General features: G+C 42.1%; 2 protein-coding genes across 2 annotated transcripts; both read left to right on the top strand.

Annotated features, from left to right (window-relative positions):
- Positions 1 to 1,091: 1,091 nt before the first annotated feature.
- On the top strand, positions 1,092 to 2,004 carry LOC104456745 (protein SENESCENCE-ASSOCIATED GENE 21, mitochondrial). Its single transcript, XM_010071600.3, has 2 exons — positions 1,092 to 1,339; positions 1,559 to 2,004. Exons 1-2 carry the CDS (start codon positions 1,266 to 1,268, stop codon positions 1,782 to 1,784), a joined length of 300 nt encoding a protein of 99 aa, XP_010069902.2. The 5' UTR covers positions 1,092 to 1,265; the 3' UTR covers positions 1,785 to 2,004.
- A 6,508-nt stretch (positions 2,005 to 8,512) lies between these two features.
- Positions 8,513 to 9,396, top strand: LOC120286733 (protein SENESCENCE-ASSOCIATED GENE 21, mitochondrial-like). Its single transcript, XM_039299190.1, has 2 exons — positions 8,513 to 8,753; positions 8,968 to 9,396. Exons 1-2 carry the CDS (start codon positions 8,680 to 8,682, stop codon positions 9,191 to 9,193), a joined length of 300 nt encoding a protein of 99 aa, XP_039155124.1. The 5' UTR covers positions 8,513 to 8,679; the 3' UTR covers positions 9,194 to 9,396.
- Positions 9,397 to 20,434: the final 11,038 nt, after the last annotated feature.

Raw genomic sequence — 20,434 nt, 5'->3', positions numbered from 1 at the left:
TTTTGTTTCGCAATCCTAAATTAACAAGCGAACGTGTAACGCATTTTTTATCCAAAAAAAAAAAAAAAAACTCGGGACCTTCCAGAACGCGGGAGCGTCTTCGCCGCCGCGATTCTTCTCTTCCTGCTCGACACGCGTGCGGCCGCGATCCCCGCTGGCTCCACCCAATCGACAGCCGCGAATTACTTTCTTTTATGAGTTACAGAGCATTTTCACCGGAGCCAGAAGGAAGGAACGCCGCTAATTCCTCGCGAAGGAGGAAAGCTCGCTTCACGTGCTCGGATGGGGACAGGCCTAAGAAAGAACGAGTCAACTTCTCGTGCGAGTCCTTTAGGACCGCGCTGACTTGACTCGAGCGAGCAGAAGCTTCTGCTTTCCTCCGCTCTGCTTTTCCAGCAACGTGAAGAAGACTCTCTCGTTATGATGATGCTTGCTGATATACAATGACATCCTCCGCCTTGACTTGTTTTCTAGACGGATTGGTCGATTGTTATTTTTTGTTTTACTGAAAAAGAGCATATTTTGGGTAAATTATGCAAGAGAAAGTCCTGTTAACAAGTGACTATAAAACATAAGTTAAGTTAATTAAAATTGAAGATCTTACTTAATATATCATATATTTTAGTTTAGACTCACTTACTTTAGATAGTAAAGTTTAAATTGACTTATGAGTATTCAACGAGAGATTTTCTAACTCTGTTGGTTTGATAGTTTCGAGAACAAAAAATATTGAAAACTAATATGATGCGTATTTCTTTTTCCTAGCAGAGCCAGAACAATGTCCATTCACAATTCGCATAGTATAAGGAAAAACATAGAGGTATATATAATTTTTATATTATCCCATGTATCTTCCTTTTGAAGCAGCTCTATTCTAGGTCAATGTGAACGAGTAAAAGAAACAAGAGAAAAAAATTTCCACAGGACGGCTGGACGTAATCATCACCAACTGGCCAAGCACAAAAAGCCGTCTTTGACCTGGCCCCAACCTATGGACCTTCTTTCTCTGTCCCTTCGCTCCTTCACAGCGCCTCCCTCTCTCCCTCTCTCCCTCTCTCTCTCTCACCACCTCTGTATATATAGCCCCAACCCTCCTCTCTCTCCAAACCCATCTTAAACGCAGAGAGTGAAGAGAGTTTTCAGAAGCCAAGAAACAGCTTCCCTCTCTCGCTTCCGTGGGAAACAGGACTCTTTCTACGGCGGCGTCGAGATACAGCTGACCAAACTCCTCTTTCTCTTCGATTCTTTGTGCAACCGTCATATCAATGGCTCGCTCGCTCTCGAACGCCAAGCTTTTCTCGGCCGCCCTCGTCGACGGCATCTCCGCTTCCATCGCCAGGTACTTCGCGTTCTCTCGCCGTCCCCTCCTCGTTTCGGATGACGGGTCTCTGTTTTCTTCTTAAAAAAAAGGGTTGAACAGAGCGTTCTTGTTCCTCCGTTTCCTTCCCCTTTGTTTCTGGCGTCGAATTGAAACGGCGTTCGACAAAGTCTCGATCTTTTCCTCGTGTTCGGTTGAATGTTTTATCTTGCCTAACCGCGTGACGTGATTCCCGTGCAGACGAGGGTACGCGGCAGCATCTCAAGGAGTTGCTTCGAGCTTCGCGAAAACAGGGGCGACCAGGAGCACCGTGATGTCGAAGCAAACAGGGGAGGAGAAGGCTAGATCCACCGAGAGGGTATCGTGGGTGCCCGACCCGAAGACCGGGTACTACAGGCCCGAGAACCGCGCCGAGGAGATCGACGTGGCTGAGCTGCGCGCGATGCTCTTGAAGAACAAGAACTGAACCCACCTAACGATAACTGATCTTAATCGATCTCCATGATTCGATCGCGATTGTGGCGAGGCTCGTCCCGCGATACTGATTCGATTGGTTTGTAACGGGAATCTGCATCCCCTCTCCACTTTCTTAGGAAATTGTTAGTAATCTATTGCCTCGAACGAGAGATTATTATGAACTGCTTTGTTTTAAGGCAAGCACAGCATTAAAGATTGAGCTTTCTTGACATGGTCTCGTGACAGTCCTGCTAATTCCTAGCCTTATTCCGCGTCCATCGCTCCATTGCTATCAAGTTTAGTCCCAACCATGTTGGGGTGTTTTCTATGCTCGAGGTTTCCTCGTCTTGATTTAAGTTCTAGCAGCCTCCCCTCCCTTTAGACGAAAGGAACTCGCATGCTTCGATCGGCAAAATTGAAAGTAGATGATTAGAACAAAGTAATATCGAAAACCATTCTATCGCGGTGCATCCGAAGAACCCACGACCGCTCTAGAGAAGAAACAAAGCCCACGGGGGTTCTTTCTCGGTATTGGGTAGGTGGACACAGAGATAAATCAATTCGAAAGTAGCTCTTAATCGATGATTGTCACACGTTAGTGGTAATTGAAAACGATGTAACCTGGCTATGGCGTCATCCGAACATCCCACAACCCTCTGGCGTGTCCTACTCAGTTGAATAGCCATGCCGCGTATAATTTTCATGAATATGTGCCTTAAAAGTATAAGAAGACATTTTAAGTTTTACTATAAGTGACGTTTTTACACGCATCATAATCAGTTTAGAGCTATTATATAATCGATCGATTCATTCATGATATGAAGTGGCCGATCGTTTTTCGTTAGGTATTGATATGATTAGGTTTGATGTGAACATACTTACTTGTGTCGATGGTAAAAATTGTCAATATTAATTGAACGAGCCGGAACGCTACTACAATGATACCTTGCTTTTAGTTGAAGTCGACAACGGCATCGATGGGGCTCGACCGACGCATTCATCATGCACGTCGCCGTCATTAGCCATGCCAGAAGCCAACATAATCATTTTATTTATTTATTTATTTTGGAATATGGCCTGCGTGGAGGTGTGAATGTAGGCAACCATCAATTTTTCTTTTTCGTGAATTTTTTTGGCAAAAGCTCGTGAGGGGGAAAAGGCGCGTATCAGATATGAACACGAGCAGCAGCGCAGAAGTGACCACGGGAGGAGAACCAGCCTCGCTCTGCGCTCATTGGCTCCACCGGCGGCCCGCCAAGTTGGCGAAAAGCTGTGACCCGCAAACATCCCAGGTGCGTCCAGTTGGCAAAAGCTGTGGCCAATATGGATCCCAGATGCCTCTCTCCGTTTGATTACGAAATAATTATATAAACAATTCTCAAATTTCGATTCAATATATAACATCTTCTTTAAAATGTTATTTATTTAGTGTGGCCCATAATTTTTTTTTTTATAGATATTCAATCTAATTTATAAATTATATCAAAATGTCAGTATCGTCTTTGAACTTGAATTAATGATAGCAAAATATTGAACATGAATGTAACCCAGAGATTAAACTAAACATATAATAAAAAATTTATGAATCATGTTGAATAAAATTAAAAGTTTAAAAATGATATAACACATTGAATCGGAATTCATGACTTATTTCTGTTATTTTTAGAAAATAATTTGGTAACTAGAGTGCTGAGACACTTGTCCAACACTCATTCAAGATATAATAATAATAATTGCAAATTCATTATCTTTCTCATGCTATGTGTAACTGATGTGTTGCAAATCAAAACATTTTCTCATTATATATAATTAATGAGTGTTTGGGAAGCACTCATAAAAATCCTTTACAAAAATGTTCTCAATTGTCTTTTTTTTTTAATTATTTTTTTCGAGACATATTTTTATACATGAAAGTCTCACGACTCGTTATGAAGATAAAAACAGTGCATGTCACACATCGATGGATATATATTTATGTGTAAGTATATTGTGAAGTGATAATATTGCACTCCACAAAGAAAGTGCGAGTCCATACACACCGTTATTGTCCATGATATCCGAAAAACGAGTGAATATAATATCTCTTACTTGAATTTCCTTATAAACACCCCCCAAGAGACCTGTTACATGCTCATTACGAACGTGCTTAATCTTGAAAAATAGTAATATTTTTCAATTAATTGCTTAATGAGTACCCAGGACAATCTCGGTCGGTGAAACCTAAAAAGAAAGTAATGATTCCGTCGCATATAATGCCCCGAAGAATCGTTACACGTTTTTTTATTCTTTTTCGCTTGCTTTGCTAATCCTAGATTAACGTTGGACGTGAAAAGCATTTTGCTTTCACGAGGGGCGGGTGGTGGGGGCGGGGACCGTCCGGAACACGGTAGCGTCTTCGCCGACGCCGCCATCCTTCTGATTTCCGCTCGACGCGTGTGCCGCCACGATCCCCACCCCATCGACGTCGCTTTCGTTTTTGTCAATCTACAGGAGTCGGAGGCAACGCCGTGGATTCCTCGTGAAGAAAACAGAGCTCGTTTCACGTGCTCGGATGGTGACCGGAGAACGAGTCAGCTTGTCCAGACACCCGTCCATTTGATTAGCTCGGCCGAACCTTCTGTCGTCCCCTTGCTTCGAGAAACATGATGCAATACTCCCCACGACAATGCTCATTTTATTCTCCACGAAACCCCCAAGAAAAAGTTGGTCCTCGAGAGCAAACAAAGGTAAGTTTAGGCTCCGTTCGTAACTTTTCTAAAAATTAGTTTTTAAGAAGTCATCTTCCTAGAAAAATATAATTGTTTTTCGGTGTTTGGCCAAAACATGAAAAGAAGCAAAAAATATTTTTAGTTGTTCGGCAGGGAAAATCTTTTCCTTTGTAAACTCTTTTCAATTATTTTTTTATTTTTTATTTTAATCTAATTTTTAATTATTTTTTCTAAAAATAGAATTCTAAATTATTTTCTATTTACCTTTTTCTTTGTTTTTGTCTTCTTTGTCTTCGGTCGGTTGAAGGCGAGTGGGGAGCTAGATCAACGGGCCTGGAGCCCTAGCTCACCGCCAATTGGGCGAGCAAAGCTTAAAAAAAAAAAGAAAAAAAGAAAAAGAAAAAGAAAAAGAATAAAAATTGGAATTTTTAAAAATGAAAAAAGAAATGGAAATGTTAACATGGGTGTGAAGGAAAAGTGAGTGAGGAAAATATTTTCTCTTTCTCAAAAACAGAAAATATTTCTCTTATCTTAAAAGACTTTTTTCTCTTCATGAAAAATGTTTTCCTCAACTAATTTATTTTCCTAAAACAACTATTGGAAAATCTAGAAAATGTTTTTTTGAAAATTATTGTCCGTGAAATGAAGGGAGTCTTAATGACATTTTTCAAGACACTGTCGAAATCGCAAGTATTGTACCTTTTAGTAAGGTTGAATTACTTAAGATATTTATAGTTTATAATTTTGAAAGCACGTTTAAAAAGAGTCTTTGTTGGAAAGATGAAGATGTCAGATCATCCTAATTCCAATATAGTAGGAAATCTAACTGGATTATGTGATAGCCACATCTACCAAATCAATTACTATAACTCACTGTATTGCTCTCTAATTAAGGATAATGAAGCCTCTTCAAAGGAAACGAGATTCACCACTGTGGATGTAAGATTCCAAGGAATTGTATTCTTGCTCACTCCAACCAAGTTAACTATTGAGTGTCCATTTTCTCTTCTTTTATATATCTTCTATACATGATCATCATTAAAACATGGTATTAAAGCAAGACACGATCCTAAGATCAGCTCCATTGTCAATGCTTCCGTTTGTCTGTTGGTGATTGAGAATCGGAGTTCTTTATTGTTGTTGTAATAGCGCACTGCCAGCAGCCCATTGTGAATTTTTTTTTTCCTGTGTTGGCAACCTTCAACAGAATGGCTTAAATGGAAAAACTGTCACATAGTTGAAGTGACAAGAGTTTTGTGATTTCATGGTAACTTTCTCAAGACATATTGGTCTTACGTAGTGCTCACTAGTTGTTACTTGATTAATTGTCTCCCCAATAAGATCTTACGCTACAAATCTCCAACGGAGGTGATTATTGGGTGACCATTGAATATGTCACATTTTCAGTTATTTGGGAGCATTTGTTTTATGCACTCTCAAGGGAAAAACTTGATCCCCATGCTCGCAATTGTGTTTTTATTGGTTACTTCTCTATCAACAAGGGGTATAAATGTTTTGATCTATTTACTAAGAAGGTTTTTCATCTCCCGTAATGATGTCTTTGATGAGACTCGCATGTCTTTTCTAGTAGGGATCAACTACAGAGGGAGAATAGTGATACTGAATTAGACTATAGCGGGTTCAGTGTTTAAGATGCTCCCTTGCCGATTGTCATTGATTGCATTAGTGATAATATCAGCGATCTTGCTATTGCTCCAAAGCAAGTGGATGAAATTGTTGAGATAGAAGAGCCTACACCTGCTCCCCCTACTCCTATAGGACCTTTCGGTTTCACAGCCATCAACTAAAGGCGCGTTTGGTAACGATTCTGTTCCCGGGAACTAATTCTGACTATAAATGATTATTTTTCATTTTGTTCCCGGGAATTGATGCTAAGTAAAAAAACACGTTTGATATGAGATAGAAGAGCCTACACCTGCTCCCTCTGCTCCTATAGGACCTTTCGGTTTCACAGCCATCAACTAAAGGCGCGTTTGGTAACGATTCTGTTCCCGGGAACTAATTCTGACTAGAAATGATTATTTTTTATTTTGTTCTCGGGAATTGATTCTAAGTAAAAAAACACGTTTGGTAACTTTCCAAATTTTTTTATTCTGAAATAGAATTGCGTTTGATACCATGCTAATTGATTATGTTCCAAATCAATTTCTTTTAATTTTTAAATATTTTTTTTTTTACTTTTTTTCTTTTCTTTTTTCCCTTTTCTCCTATTATTATTCTTCTTCATGTGGCTAGTTGCCGGATCGACGACCGGCCAGATGAGGGCCGGCGATGCTCGCCGGATCGTGATTGGCCGAGATGAGGGCCGACGATGCTCACGGGCGTCGCCGGCCCTCGGTGGGCCGACCTCGGTGGGGGGGCGAGTCGGCTGCCACCGGTGAGGCAGGCGAGGCCCGCCTGGCCACCGGTGAGGCCGAGCCTCGCCCAGCTGCTAGCGAGGCTTGGCCTCGCCGGTGGCTGGGCTTGCCTCTGGCGAGCTCGCCTGACCGGCGGACGGCGGCAGTGGCGGTGGGTGGCGGCGGACGTCAGTGGGCGGTGGTGGACGACAATCGCGGGGTGATGGAAGGGAAGAATGAGACTTTCACTGTTTTGATTCTTTTTTTGATTCTCAGACAGAGAATCATATTTTTTTTTTTATTCTCAATTCTCTTCTCAATCTGTTCTTGGGAACAAAAATTTTATCAAACACAATTCTCGTCCCAAACTGATTCTGAGAACAAAAAATCAGAATCTGTTTGGCACGTTGCCAAACAGGCTCTAAACTTCTGACTTCACCACTTCTCATTCTACTCAATTTCCTATACAGGATTATATTCGATACAATAAAGTTTCGCCTGCTTTACATGCCTTTTTGTCAGCTTTCGATGCTCAGAAAGAAGAGGTAGAAGCACTCGATAAAAATCGCACTTGGGATAAGATATACATTCTTTTCCTTAGCACAAGTGGTGTGGAACCATGCTCGTTCGCTATTCACATAGCAGAAGTGAAAGGGCACAAACATTATCACAAATCTATATGTCCACACAATTCCTAACATGGTTAAGTAATAATTAGTTACCCCATAATTGCAACAAAAGATTAGATTGAGTATATGAAAAAACATACCCCACCTGAAAATATTTTCCAACTATTTATCATGTCTATTTATCTTTTTAGCTAAAAAATCTAAAAATTACAAGGAAGGTGCCCCGCTAGCCTGCACATATTTTTTCCCTTAGCAGGGCAACCTTGGGCATGCCTGGATACGACCTCAAGAGGTTCGAGCTCAAGCATGCCCAGAGTCCACTTAATGAGCAGGTCAAAGTTTTATTTTTGGAGACCACTTCACGCATTTGCATCACCTATCCTTACATCTTTATTTAAGAAAACGCAAATTTTGTCTTTGGAAAATGCCTATTCCCAAATTCTAAATTCTCTTACCTGCCCAAAACACTCAAAATCCATTAAAAATCACAATAACCCAAACCCTAAGCCAAATATCCAAATGAATTTGCAAGGCCGAGATAATTTTGTCTTTTCGATACGGTCTCTTACTTAGAGCCATGTGAATTATATATATATATATATGGATGGATGGCCAAGTCAAAAAATTGAGATATTTTTTTTTTTCATATTTTCCCAAATATCTTCCTTTTTCTTTTTCTTTTTCAAAAAATATATTCCTTTTGAATATGGCTGAGTCAAAAAAATTGAGATATATATATTTTTATATTTTCCCAAATATCTTCCTTTTTCTTTTTTTCAAAAATATATTCCTTTTGAATTGCTCCATTTTGGATCGATACGAACGAATTGAAGAAATAAGAAAAACTTCATAAAACCGGTCGACGTAGTCATCACCAAGTGGCCAAGCAGAAAAGGCGTCTTTGACCTGGCCCCTACCTATGGACCTCCTTTCTCCGTCCCTTCTCTCCTTCTCCTTCACGACGCTCTCTCTCTCTCTCTCTCTCTCTCTCTCATCCGTCCCCCACCACCTCTAGGCTCTATATATACAAGCCCATCGCCTCCTCTGTCTCTCCAACCCATCTGAATCGCAGAGAAAGAGAGAGAGAGAGAGAGCTTCCAGAAACCAAGAAGCAGCTTTCCCTCTCTCGCTCAGCAGCGTCGAGAAGCAGCAGCCAGAGGAAACCACCCCCCTCTTTCTCTCTTCGATTCCTTTGCGCAACCTTCATAGCAATGGCTCGCTCGCTCTCCAACGCCAAGCTTTTCTCGGCCGTCCTCGTCGACGGCATCTCCGCCTCCTTCGCCAGGTACTTCCCGTTTCCTCGCCTCTCCTTTCTCGTTTCGGACGATGGTTCTTTCTATGTTTTCTACCCGGAAAACAGGGGTTGACAGAGCGTTCTTGTTGCTCCGTCTCCTTCCCCTTCTTTTCTACACGGGTTCGATAAAGTTTCTATCTTTAACCTCGCGTTTGTTCGCGTGCGTGTTCATTTTGCTTAACCGCTGGACGTGATTCTTGTTCAGGCGCGGGTACGCGGCGGCGTCGCAAGGGGTTGCTTCGAGCGTCGCGAAAACAGGGGCGACCAGGAGCGCCGTGATGTCGAAGAAGACCGGGGAGGAGACGGCCAGATCCACCGAGCGCGTCTCGTGGGTGCCCGACCCGAAGACCGGGTACTACAGACCCGAGAACCGCGCGGAGGAGATCGACGTGGCCGAGCTGCGCGCGGCGCTCCTGAAGAACAAGAACTGAGCCCTACCCATGATTGGTCCCCAAGATTCGATCGTGATTGCGGCGACGCCATCGTTTCCGGACGCGTTCGTCCCCGCGATATGACTCGATCGGACTGGACGTGGGAACCCTGCATCCCCTGTCCTCTGTTTTAGGAAATTATCGTACCCTGTTTCCGTTATTGATGGGAATACAGATTGGATTTCCTATTCTGCGTTTTAATATCATGCGTGTTTTATGTTCAAATAATGACGTCTCGAAATTAACCTGAGAAGATCTCGTACTAAATCTCCAAAAGCGCTAGATTCTCTTCCATCGATTCGATTACGTCTTACGTCGGTACAACCTTATACATGCCCCAAAGACAAAATCACCCGGAGGGTCACCTTCAAGAACATCTAATTCTACACTAACGTAAGAAAAATCCGAAATTTATAACGACCATTAAAATCCGAAATAACATCTTTCGTGCATGACGCTGGCCAAACAATCTCGACGCGGCAATGGAAGTTTTGACTCGGTCCGGGATTTGGGGCATTGGTGGGACGATGGAGGGTGAAGGGTTCGGGAATTGAGTGTTCTTATGGGAAACGCTTAGAACTTTCTTGTGGGATTATCAATTAAATATTGATTTTAAATAACACATAATTTTCCAAGATTAGATAGAGTCCAAACAATGATTTTAATTCTTCTTTTAAAATAACTGGCGGCAAATCATAAATGACAAGATCCTGCGATCGATACGCAGCACTAAAGTCGTATTATTAATGGAATTTTGCTCATCCGGGACTTGCGACCAGCTTGTCGTTTCCTTTCGGAACAAGAACCTAACCTGATGGCCATAATCAAATAAGCTTTGTTCCTGAGGAATTCTTTAAAGGAGGTAAGGGGCTAGATAATGCTAAGTTACGTAGATAGGTCCAATCGAATTATTAGACGGTGCTAAGGGACCTCTAATCAAAAGCAAGAATATATTTGTTCATTATATATGACCATTGTGACGTAACAAATTGATTGTTTTATTTGTGAATACCAAACAAAATCGTGGCTTTTGAATTATTAAAGTCGCCTCAGCTTCTTCATCGGTTTTTTGCCACGAGTAGCATTAGGTGAGCAAAGAAAGGGCATTCTAGCTAGATCAGAAATACATGCGATCGTCGACGTGTCCATCCAAGAAAAGCATGTCTGAGATTGTTCAAATTGTACCGACAAAGCTTGAGACGAAAATCTGAACAGGTACGACCCCCAGTCATCGACTTGAGAGGGAAAATACTCGACATGTGCACGAGGGAATTTCAGATTTTACTAAGTAGAATACTTTAATCCCCCTAAGTTAAATTATCACGCGTTGGTAAACGTTGGATGAACTTTTCGAAGCACGGCATATTAGGGACTTCTTTAATACGATTGGCATTGATTACTCTTTCCAAAAAGAACTTTAGAAGGAAGCTGCGACTTGTGTGCGTCCCTCAATTCGAGTCCGTCCGTAGGTGATAATGCGAGTGTGTGCCGAAAGCGTCCTCCACTACCCTCCACAGAAATTAGGTCTTAGGTCAATTCGACTTGTGGAATAAGCGTGTAATTATGAGCAAAACCCAACCTTTCTTCTTCATCTTTTCTTTTCCTAGGATTAGCAGATAGAAATTAGGTCTTAGGTCAATTATTCGATTAAAAAGGCCATCATTAAAGTATTTCATAGAGTTTAAGTGCGCATCTCTCCATTTGCCGAGCTAAACTTTTAGGTCCAACATTTTAGTATGAAATAAGAACCAAGTTGTACCCCGATTTTTTCTTGTGCGTGTAGCTCTATTCGTCAAATTTCACTTGTCGTTCTTAACCCAGCTTGCACGTGAGAAAGGAATGATAATGTATCCGACATCACTTGCTTAACCAGACTGGAAAGCCAATCTACCTCTGGCCATCGGTTGAAGCTTTTAGATCGGGTATCTAACAGTGATGTTCTCCTCCGATTCGGGTAAGGGAAAACTGCCTCCAACCGTACCTCAATCGACAGATATGGTAGGGGGGGATCTTCTTGGATCCGGAGGAGGAAAAGATGGGTAGATGAGTGGTGAGAAGATGAAGCGAATCCAACCACACGATGAACAGAACTCATCACCATCCATCCTTGTTTGCCTTTTGTTTGCTTTTGTTAAAATGTCTACTCGCCACGTTGTATTATTCTTCCCCCAAAACTTCGTTGCTTGTTTTAGAATTGTCGGCGAGGCAGTGTTGGGTCATTCAAAACTACAAAGAGCGTGTAGTTCTGTCCTTGCCTGGCGTGAACCTAAGATGCGATGACTTGTCACGAGTTCCACTCAAATAAGAAAAGGCAAAGATGGGGACATTTCTTTTCAAGTGGTGAGTTCGGCTCCCATGCTTCACAAAAAAACAGAATAGAAGTTTGAGAAAGAGAAAGGAAAATTAAAGTAGGAAAGATCAAAACTTGTCTTGAGTTCCTCTCATATAAGAAAATGCAAAGATGAAGACGTTTTCTTTCAGGCGGTGGGTTTGACTCTCATGTTTCGCAAAGAGACGGAACAAAAAGTCCGAAAAAAAAAGGCGAGTTAAAATAGGACATATCCAAGAAAAGAAAATTCGTCAATTTGATTACAAATGCCAAACAAAATTTATAATTTGAAAGAACTAGCAAGATTCACCATAAAGGCACAAAAGGAGCTGATTAGACACAAGGGTAAAGGGGTGAATCGACACAAATTGCACGCAATGCATCTATTAGTATAGCTCTTCCAATCATGGACGGAGTTGACCGTGAAATTTTTATTCCAATGCGTCTGGAGGAAAGGATAAGCATCGAAGACAAGATTATTTTTTGAGACTGGCTGTTGTAAGAGACGTATTAAAATGGGGGAATAATGCCTGCGTAGGAGACCAGCACTGGCCTATTAATAAAAAATATCCCTGTTGTTAGCATTTGGAATATGCATACCTAACTTAGAACGTCAGATTTCTCGTAGGCGACACACGAAGTTGTCCCCAAGGGAATCGTGTTTGGAGTTGGGTCTAAAAGGTCTTAAAATTATTGTACCACAATTAATTTAGTTCTAAACTTTTCAATTATGTAAATTTTTCTTATTCTAATTATGCCAATTTAGTCATTCCGATTAATTTTAGTTGAAAATTGCTAATATCGACCCTAGCAAGCCTCAACTTTGGTCCAATGACTTCGACATGCAAGCGTGTGCATGACACGGCTTCTCTGTCATCAGTTATGCCCGTTCAAAAGAGTCTTTCACTTTGACTCGTAAACGTCAAGACCTTTTGGAAGCATCAACTGTAAAAAACGTGAAGAATATGTTTTTACTTTCGTGAGCAGAGACGAGAGAATAACTTTCCTAGGTGGCTGTCGTTTTAAGTCCGAGAATAGTTTTGTTAGGTCATGATTTGAAAATTGAAAGCACCTTCCACCGACGAAGACTTACCAATTAGATTACCACCAACAGTTCGCTCCATCGACTGCTCTGCTGTGCTGGTGTGCTATTTCCATGTGGCGCGCTCGTCTTCGAATCTCTTACGGGATGATTCCTGAGTCGTGGTCACTATGAAATGAAGGCGACGCATCATAAATTCAACTGATGACAGTAGTACGATGTTGCGGAAGTGGGTTCCGGTCACTTTGTTTACAGCAGCAGCACGAGGAAAACAAGTGGCATGCAAGAAACGTTCGAGACGAATCGTGAACCAGTGGAAAGTTGGGCGGACGAGGTGGACAATAAGGGCGTGCATGGTAACACTCCAAAAGTGTTTAGGAACACTTACGTACGGAAAGTGTTAGGGAACAAAAGGAAAGAAACGCGTTTGGTTGCGTTTTTTGCTTTTGCTCCCTTTTTTTTTTTTGTTTTGAACGAAATAGGAACGAAAAAAAGAAACAAAAAAGTTGTTTCTTTTGAAAAGAAACACTTCTTCGACGGAACAAAGAACAAAAACGAAAGAAACAAAAGAACAAATTCGGAACAAAGCGAAGAAGAACTCTTCGTGCGTGCTCGTCGTCGCTCCTCTCGGGTGAAGCTTCGTTCTTCCGTTTCCGGCGTGTCTTCCATCTCTCGGCGGCTCCCACTCGGCTAACTCTCAGGCGACTCCTCACTCCGGCGACTCCAGTGCGTTCCCGGTCGGCGTTGCTCTCCGTTCGGCCCTCCTCCTCCGCTCAGGCGTCGCTCCCCCTTCGGCGCTCCTTCTCGGTCGGCCTTGCTCCCCCTTCGGCGCGGCGAGCCGTCCCTCGAGCGGCGTTGCTCGGCGGATGCCGCAGTCACGGCGAGCAATCTCGCCAATCTACCCGAGATCGGCGAGCGTGGTCACCCGGTCTGCGCGAGATCTGGGCAGAAGCGTGGCGGCATTGCTCGCTCAAGGCGAGCGGCGTTGCTCGCCCGGATCTGCCCGCGCCGAAGGGGAGCAACGCTCGCTGGCTGCGGCTCGTCATTGCCTCCCCCCTTCGCTCGCTCGAGTAGCTGCGAGCTCGAGTTCTTGCCTCGAGCTGCTGCGCGAGCTCGCTCGAGCTGCTGCGATCTCGAGTTGCGCCTTGCTAAAGCGTAGCTCGAGCGGCTGCGGCTTCGACTCCAGCTGCGGCGGCTCGAAAGCGAGCTCAGCTGCCAGCAAGAGTGGAGGCTGCTCGGCGGCGGCTGCTGCGGCGGCTCGAGTGCTGCGAGCTCGAGTTGCGCTGTTTGCTGGAGCAATAGCTCGGCGAGCGCAGCTCGACTCCGACGGCAACCGGCTCGAGCGGCGACTCTTTGCCGCAGCAAACTGAGCTGCTTTCGAGCGAGCTCTTTTTGCGGCTCTAGCGAGGTGGACAGGGGGCTGGTGATTTTGAATGAATAGGCTGGTGATGTGGTTTCCTTCGATTGTTATTTTGTTGCTCATGGTGATGTGGAATGGACAGGCTGGTGAAGCATGTGGCGAGGGCGTTGAAGGACGATTTCACCACCAAGGGGGAGATTTAGCTGAAGTCGAGGTGCAGCGTGGTTGTGCGGCATCGTAAGAAGGTATAACCAAGGGTAATGCTGCCTTGTGTTGGCTGAATTTCATGGTGCATTCTATATGTAGCATTATTATGTACTTGTTGTAGCAGAAAATGCAACTTATGAACAAATCAAACGAAATGTAGACAAATTGTTTGTCGTTTACCAAACGTGTTTTGTTCTTTTTCTATTCTAAGAACAGAAATTGACTCTGATTACCAAACATGTTTCTGTTCTTTTTTATTCCAAGAACAGTTTTTTACACTTACCAAACGCGTTCTTTTGTTCGAAACTGTTCCCGGGAAGAAACACTTTTTTGTTTCTGTTCCCGGGAACAGAAAAGGAACAGAAATGAAACCATGCGCACCTAACTAGAAGATGAAGTGCTCAGAAACAGCAAAAAGGAATGACCATCTGCAATGCTGCTATGTTGGGAACAGAGGGCAGAAAGAACGAAAGGTGGAGGGGTTGACACTAGGTGTAAATTCAAACTTCCTCTCCATACCATTCTCATGAAAATTTTGCAATATTCTTATTTTCTACACCATCTTTCGTTATCCATCTTTACAATCGGCACAAAAAAATTAAAAATAAAGAAGAAAAATAAAAAATTAGAAAAATATTAAAATATTATAAAAACTTATTCATTTTAATACTGGCCATGTCATGTACGATGGCTAATATTCATGTCAATGATTTTTAGCCAAACTTGGCTGGATGGACTCGATTGGAAAAATATGAAAAAGTTTAGAACTCAATTAGTAAAGATGAAAATTTGAAAACTGATTTAGCAAAATTATAATATATTTAGGGTTTTTTGGATAATTTTCCTAATCATAAATAATGCAGGGTTGTGACTGGTGCCTAGTATTCAAGTCGTACTAATGAAGTTGCTGACTCGAACTTGCAACAGGTTGTCGTTACCTTTCGGAACAAGTACCTACCCAATGACCATCCTGTGGAATTCTTCAATAGAGATCCGGCACTAGATATGCTAAGTCACAAATTTTGGTCCATTATTGTGCTAAGGGACCTCCAATAAACTGCAATAATTTATTCTCAGCGACGTAGTCAATCGATTATATTGCTCGTGCACATCAAAGACTCGGCGTATGCATTTTTAAAGGTCTTTGCGTCTTGTAGGTTCTTTGTCATGGGGTACATTAGATGCACAAAATACACCCTAGTTCCATAGTAGTACGTACATGTAAATTTGGTGTGTCAATCTGAGAAAGGCCTGTCTAAGGTGTAAGAGAAGAAGAGTTATTTCAATTTTACCAAGAAAACTCCTAAACTAAAATTTGAATACCTGTTATTTCTTCTAGACAAATATTTTTTGACCGGTATTGCGTGAATATTTCATTCTAGAAAATGGTATCCCCAATCATCAATTTGAAGATAATTGCGTTTGATGAAATTTTTAGGTTTTTCTTGAAGCACAACATCTTTATCCATTCAAATTAATCATCACATGCTTGTGATGTTGTGCGAACTTTTAAATTCACTTTTGAATTGAAATGTTGCGATCAACTCGAGCAGATACGAGAATGAAAAAAAATAAAAAAAACCTTTTTGTTACGTCTTTATTATGAGCGGGATGATTAGTCTTTCCACAAAGAAGGTGAGAAGAGAAGCTGCGACTTGTCTTCGTCTTCATTTTGGGTCCGTTCGGAGTTTGACGATGAAAGTGTGTGCCGAAAGCGTCCTCCAGTTCCACTACCCTCTTCACAGAAGCCCCACTTTTTATTTGCGGTGAAGAAGTTGCCTACGCCACCGGCTTACTTTCAAATTAAAATATAAATCATTAAGTGTGTAAGTATGACTAAAACCAAATTTTTATGCGCTATTTCTATATATATAATCTTGCTACATCTATCGATTTAAGTTTTCAGGTTGGATATGATATCAGAACTAGATTTTGGCTTGATTTATTTGGTGTGCGCGGCCTTGTTCATGAACAATTCCTCCCGTTTTTCTAATTCAACTTGCACGTGAAAGAGGCTGTGCTAGCCATTAACCCAGGTAATCATGCTTCAACCGTGGATATGGTAGGATTGGATTTTCTTAGATCCGGGGAGAAAAAAATGGTCAGATGGGTGGTGAGAAAGTGAAGAGAATTCAACCACACAATCAAGAGGATTCACCGCCATCATCACCCAGTATGCTTTTGTTTGCTTGTCAAATGTCTTTTTCCATGTTATTATTCTACGCCGAAATATCGTTCCTTATCTTATAATGCCGACGAGGCAGTGCTGTTGTCATACAGAATCACGAAAGATTACAAGTAATCGTTTCATTTTATCTTTTTACTTTTTTTGTGACGTGGACTTAGAGCTAAGATGCGATGAATCGTTTCGAGTTCGCTCATATAAAAGAGGAGGAGACTTAATTTTATAGTGCAAAGATGGTGACGTCAAAATGTCGTTTGGGAGGAGCCAAGATTCACTCCAACATATCTATAAATAATTACAAAGATCTAGCCAGATTTGATTTTTGTGGGGCTAGTAGAAAGACTCCTCTTTTTTGGTTTTTTGTTTTTTGTTTTGGGCCTACTTGATGAGCTCGTATGACAGCAGGGCAGTGCATTTGAGAGAGCTTTGAAGAAATATAAAGCCATCTCTAAAAACATTTTTGACTCAAGTTGTATTCACTGATAGCAAAAAGCGTTTGGATAATTTATTTGTTTGCATATTATTTATAGAGCAATTTTGGGGTAAAAAGAAGAGAGAGGCAAAATTGAGAGAGTATGACTATTGCACAAGCATTGGCCACAACCATCAGCCAGGCAAGTCTCGACGTCGACGAGTGTCGATGCATGACTAGGTGAGCCTTGACCTTGCCTAGCATTCACGCTTGTGACAAGTAAGCCTTAATTTGGGCAAGTCTCGATCTTGTTGACCATGGATCCCCAGTGAGCGATGGATGGTGCCCAAAGTACTTAAATCATAGTATTTCACAAATGTTGGGTGGGAATGCATTTGGTTTAGGAACCTTGGAAATGCTAAACTTTGTCTTAAAGGCCTTTGAAATTGAGTTAGCAATTATCTCAACTTTAGCACGAGGACCTTTAGAGGCACAAGAACATTTACATGAACTAAAATCACTTTTGTCAAACACCTGCTCTCAAGTTTTCATGTTTGGTTCATAACGTGTCTCGTAAGGGTCAAAAGGAACTAATTAGATGCTTGCCCTAAAGAGATGAACCGACAAAGATGCACGAAATAATCCATGTATCTATTAGTTTATATAATTTGCCAACTATGAACGGAGATGACCCGTATATTTCTATTCCAATGCATCGAGAGAAAGGATAAGCATTGAAGATAACATTATTTTTTTGTTCGACCAGCTGTATAGAGAGACGATTTAAGATGGCAATAATGCCTGCGTAAGTAAGAGACCAGCACTGGCCTATAAATAGTATTTCTATTATTAGGATCTGGAATATGCATACCTACTTACAACGCCAGATTCCACGTACGTGACTCACGAAGTTGTCCCGGAGGAAACTTTGTCGACCCAGATTCATGAACTTGGTGCGATCACAATCGCCGATCTTTTCATATTCATTGGCGGGGCTTATCAAGGATTTGCATCATCAGTGATTGTGATTGATGTAGTCCACTGGTCCCGAGTTCTGAAATGAAAGTTCTGTGTCGCACAGCCGACATCTGGCGACACGCGGAGTACCCTTGAAGTCGCTGTCAATTGTAGCATTGTGCACAGAGGGATGCCTAAACGACAGGTGGTCGAATATGCACGCAAGCGTGTGCACGACACGATTCCCCTTTCTACGTTGTCATCGGTTGTGCACCATTAAAAGAGTCTTTCAATCCAAGTTGTAAACTTCAAAGTGCTTTTGAAAGCACCAACTGTAAAAACGTGAAGGATATGTTTTCGAAAGGAGAGATGAGAGTAGCTTTCCTAGGTGGTTGTCCTTTTAGGTCCGATAACAGGTCGTGTTAGGACACGATCTGAAAGCACCTTCCGCCGAAGAACTAATTAACAGTTCTCTGCATCCGCTGCTGTACATTGGTGCTACTGTCATGGCCTTGCTTAGGGGGATTCTAGGACCAACGGTTAGTTTTTGTCTGAGTCATGAGTAACAAGACTCCGTAGGTAGTGTACCTGTCTTGGCAAATCTTATGCTATGACTCGCGGTTAACCATGAAATGCAGGCGATGCTTCATATATTCGACTGATAAGAGAAGTGTGAAGTCACGGAAGTGTTCAACTTATAAGTATGAAGTCACGGAATTAGGTTTCGCCGCTTTGTTTCCAGAAACAGCATTAGGGAAACAAGTAGAGTATACAAGAAACATTCGAGACAAATCGCGGAACAATGAAAGCTGGGCAGACGAGGTGGACAATCAGATGAAGTTGAAGAATCTGTACGTCGCTCAGAAACTGCCATTATAGTAGCGAATCAGTCTTCCCTGGACCCCAGAGTCCTTTGTTTCATCAAGATTCATTGAATGTCATTGCGCCAGATGAATGATCCAAGGAGGATGAAAGCCAACACATTCATTAAACCGCTCCTTCTTACCACTCTCAGGAAAATTGTTATATACTCCTTGTTCTGTACATCTGCTTTAATCCTCCATCTTTCCCTGGTTTCCCGAACGGAGCCAGCAGTTGGGAGGATTGAGTTAGAATGTCATTTGTTGTACCCAACTAGCATTTAGTACACGACTCTCTTATGATGTAGTTCTCCAGTTTTCTTCATTATTTGTGAAGGGCATGTTCTCTAACACTTCTCGGCCCACCCGACTTTACGTAGGCCTTTCATTAAAATTTTCACACGTAGACATCTATCTAACTAAACTCATGCGCACCAGAAATAAAACCCAAAACACCATTCCCTTCGATCCACTCTCTCTTCAATCTCTCTCTTCCACCCTCTGTCAATCAAACAGCCCCCACATGCCAAAACTGCCACCCCCGATCACCGCCAATGCCAGAGCATCCACCCGTTACACAGCTTCTTTTCACTGCCAGCCACCGCTTGACTCCATAGTCACTCTCTCTGGTTTACTGTTCATTCCATCAATAGGTAGACTTCTGTCTCTTATAATTAGCTTGATTGTTGATGGTGATTGACAATGGACAAACTTTGCTAAGGCCAGATCTAGCTTGTCCACGTCAGCCAGCTGGATCTGGTGTCACCATCAAGCTTGATGGCAACCACCTTCGTAAGCACACTTAAAGGCCACAGCAAAGACGTTAGCTGACTTAACCTCAGAGGAAGAAGTGTTGCTTACACAAAGAAATAAGCATGATCCAACTGCTAATAATTTGCTAGTTATGACATGATCACAAATTTGCAGTTCCACAATCTAAGGAAGCAGGTGTGGATTACAAAAGGAGGAGAACAGTGATCGCTGAGACATTGACAGAGAGAGGAAACGGTGGCTGCAGGTTGGACTCCATGACATGGGTGGCAAGGTGGAGAAATATAAACTATGACGGTGGCTTGACTGCAGAGGTGAGGGGAGAGAGAGAGAGAGAGAGAGAGAGAGAGAGAGAAGGGTCAGATCAAAGATTGCTAACTTGGGTACGGACCCCAATTTGAACAGCAGTTTCCACATTCAAATGAAGGAGATCAGATGCCGGTTGATGACACAACGGCAACTCCATTTCATTATACCCTTCCCTTACAGTCAATGATACTATAATTGTACTGAACAAGCAACGCCACTCGCAAATAAAAGTCGAGTGGACCAAACAAAATCGAAGATGAGTCGGTACTTTCGGTGGAATACCTTAATACATCAATGGCTATGGTGTCCAGAAAAATATTCTCACATATGCAAAGTAAAAACCTTCAAGCTTGGGGTCATGCTCGATGCATGCCCTCTATCAGTAGGTCAAGGGTCTCATATTCGATGTATGGTATATGCCAAACAAATGTAATCCTGTACAGAATGTACAATGAAACATCGCTTCACAGAAGCGAGAATACCGGTGGTGTGGGACAGATGCTTTCCATTCAGCCAAATTTGAGGATGAATGAAAGTTGCATCTTCATTAAAATAATTTCTAAATCGTTCTTTTTCCTCTTTTTAATTTCTATTTCCGGCAAAGGATTATTATAGATGCTCCAAGAATATGAGAAAAGCAGCCAGTCAGCAGGTATCCTCTTTGGCCTTCTGAGTAGCATCAAACATTTTGACACTACCTAGTGAAGATGGCAATTGATAGAGAATAATGGAGAGAGAGTGAGATTTATTACAGCCAAAATAAAGATGACTAACTGGGGTAAAAGCCTCGAGCATAAATCAACATCAGC

Source organism: Eucalyptus grandis, chromosome 8, assembly GCF_016545825.1.
Source record: "Eucalyptus grandis isolate ANBG69807.140 chromosome 8, ASM1654582v1, whole genome shotgun sequence".
Taxonomy (NCBI): domain Eukaryota; kingdom Viridiplantae; phylum Streptophyta; class Magnoliopsida; order Myrtales; family Myrtaceae; genus Eucalyptus; species Eucalyptus grandis.
The sequence above is the reverse complement of the archived record's forward strand: the minus strand, read 5'-3'. Positions and strand labels throughout refer to the sequence as shown.

Excerpts from the sequence above, each read along its gene's own strand:
- LOC104456745 (XM_010071600.3), top strand. The coding sequence starts at position 1,266 with ATGGCTCGCTCGCTCTCGAACGCCAAGCTTTTCTCGGCCGCCCTCGTC. Across the intron at positions 1,340-1,558 it reads ATCTCCGCTTCCATCGCCAG|ACGAGGGTACGCGGCAGCAT; the intron begins GTACTTCGCGTT and ends ATTCCCGTGCAG.
- LOC120286733 (XM_039299190.1), top strand. The coding sequence starts at position 8,680 with ATGGCTCGCTCGCTCTCCAACGCCAAGCTTTTCTCGGCCGTCCTCGTC. Across the intron at positions 8,754-8,967 it reads ATCTCCGCCTCCTTCGCCAG|GCGCGGGTACGCGGCGGCGT; the intron begins GTACTTCCCGTT and ends ATTCTTGTTCAG.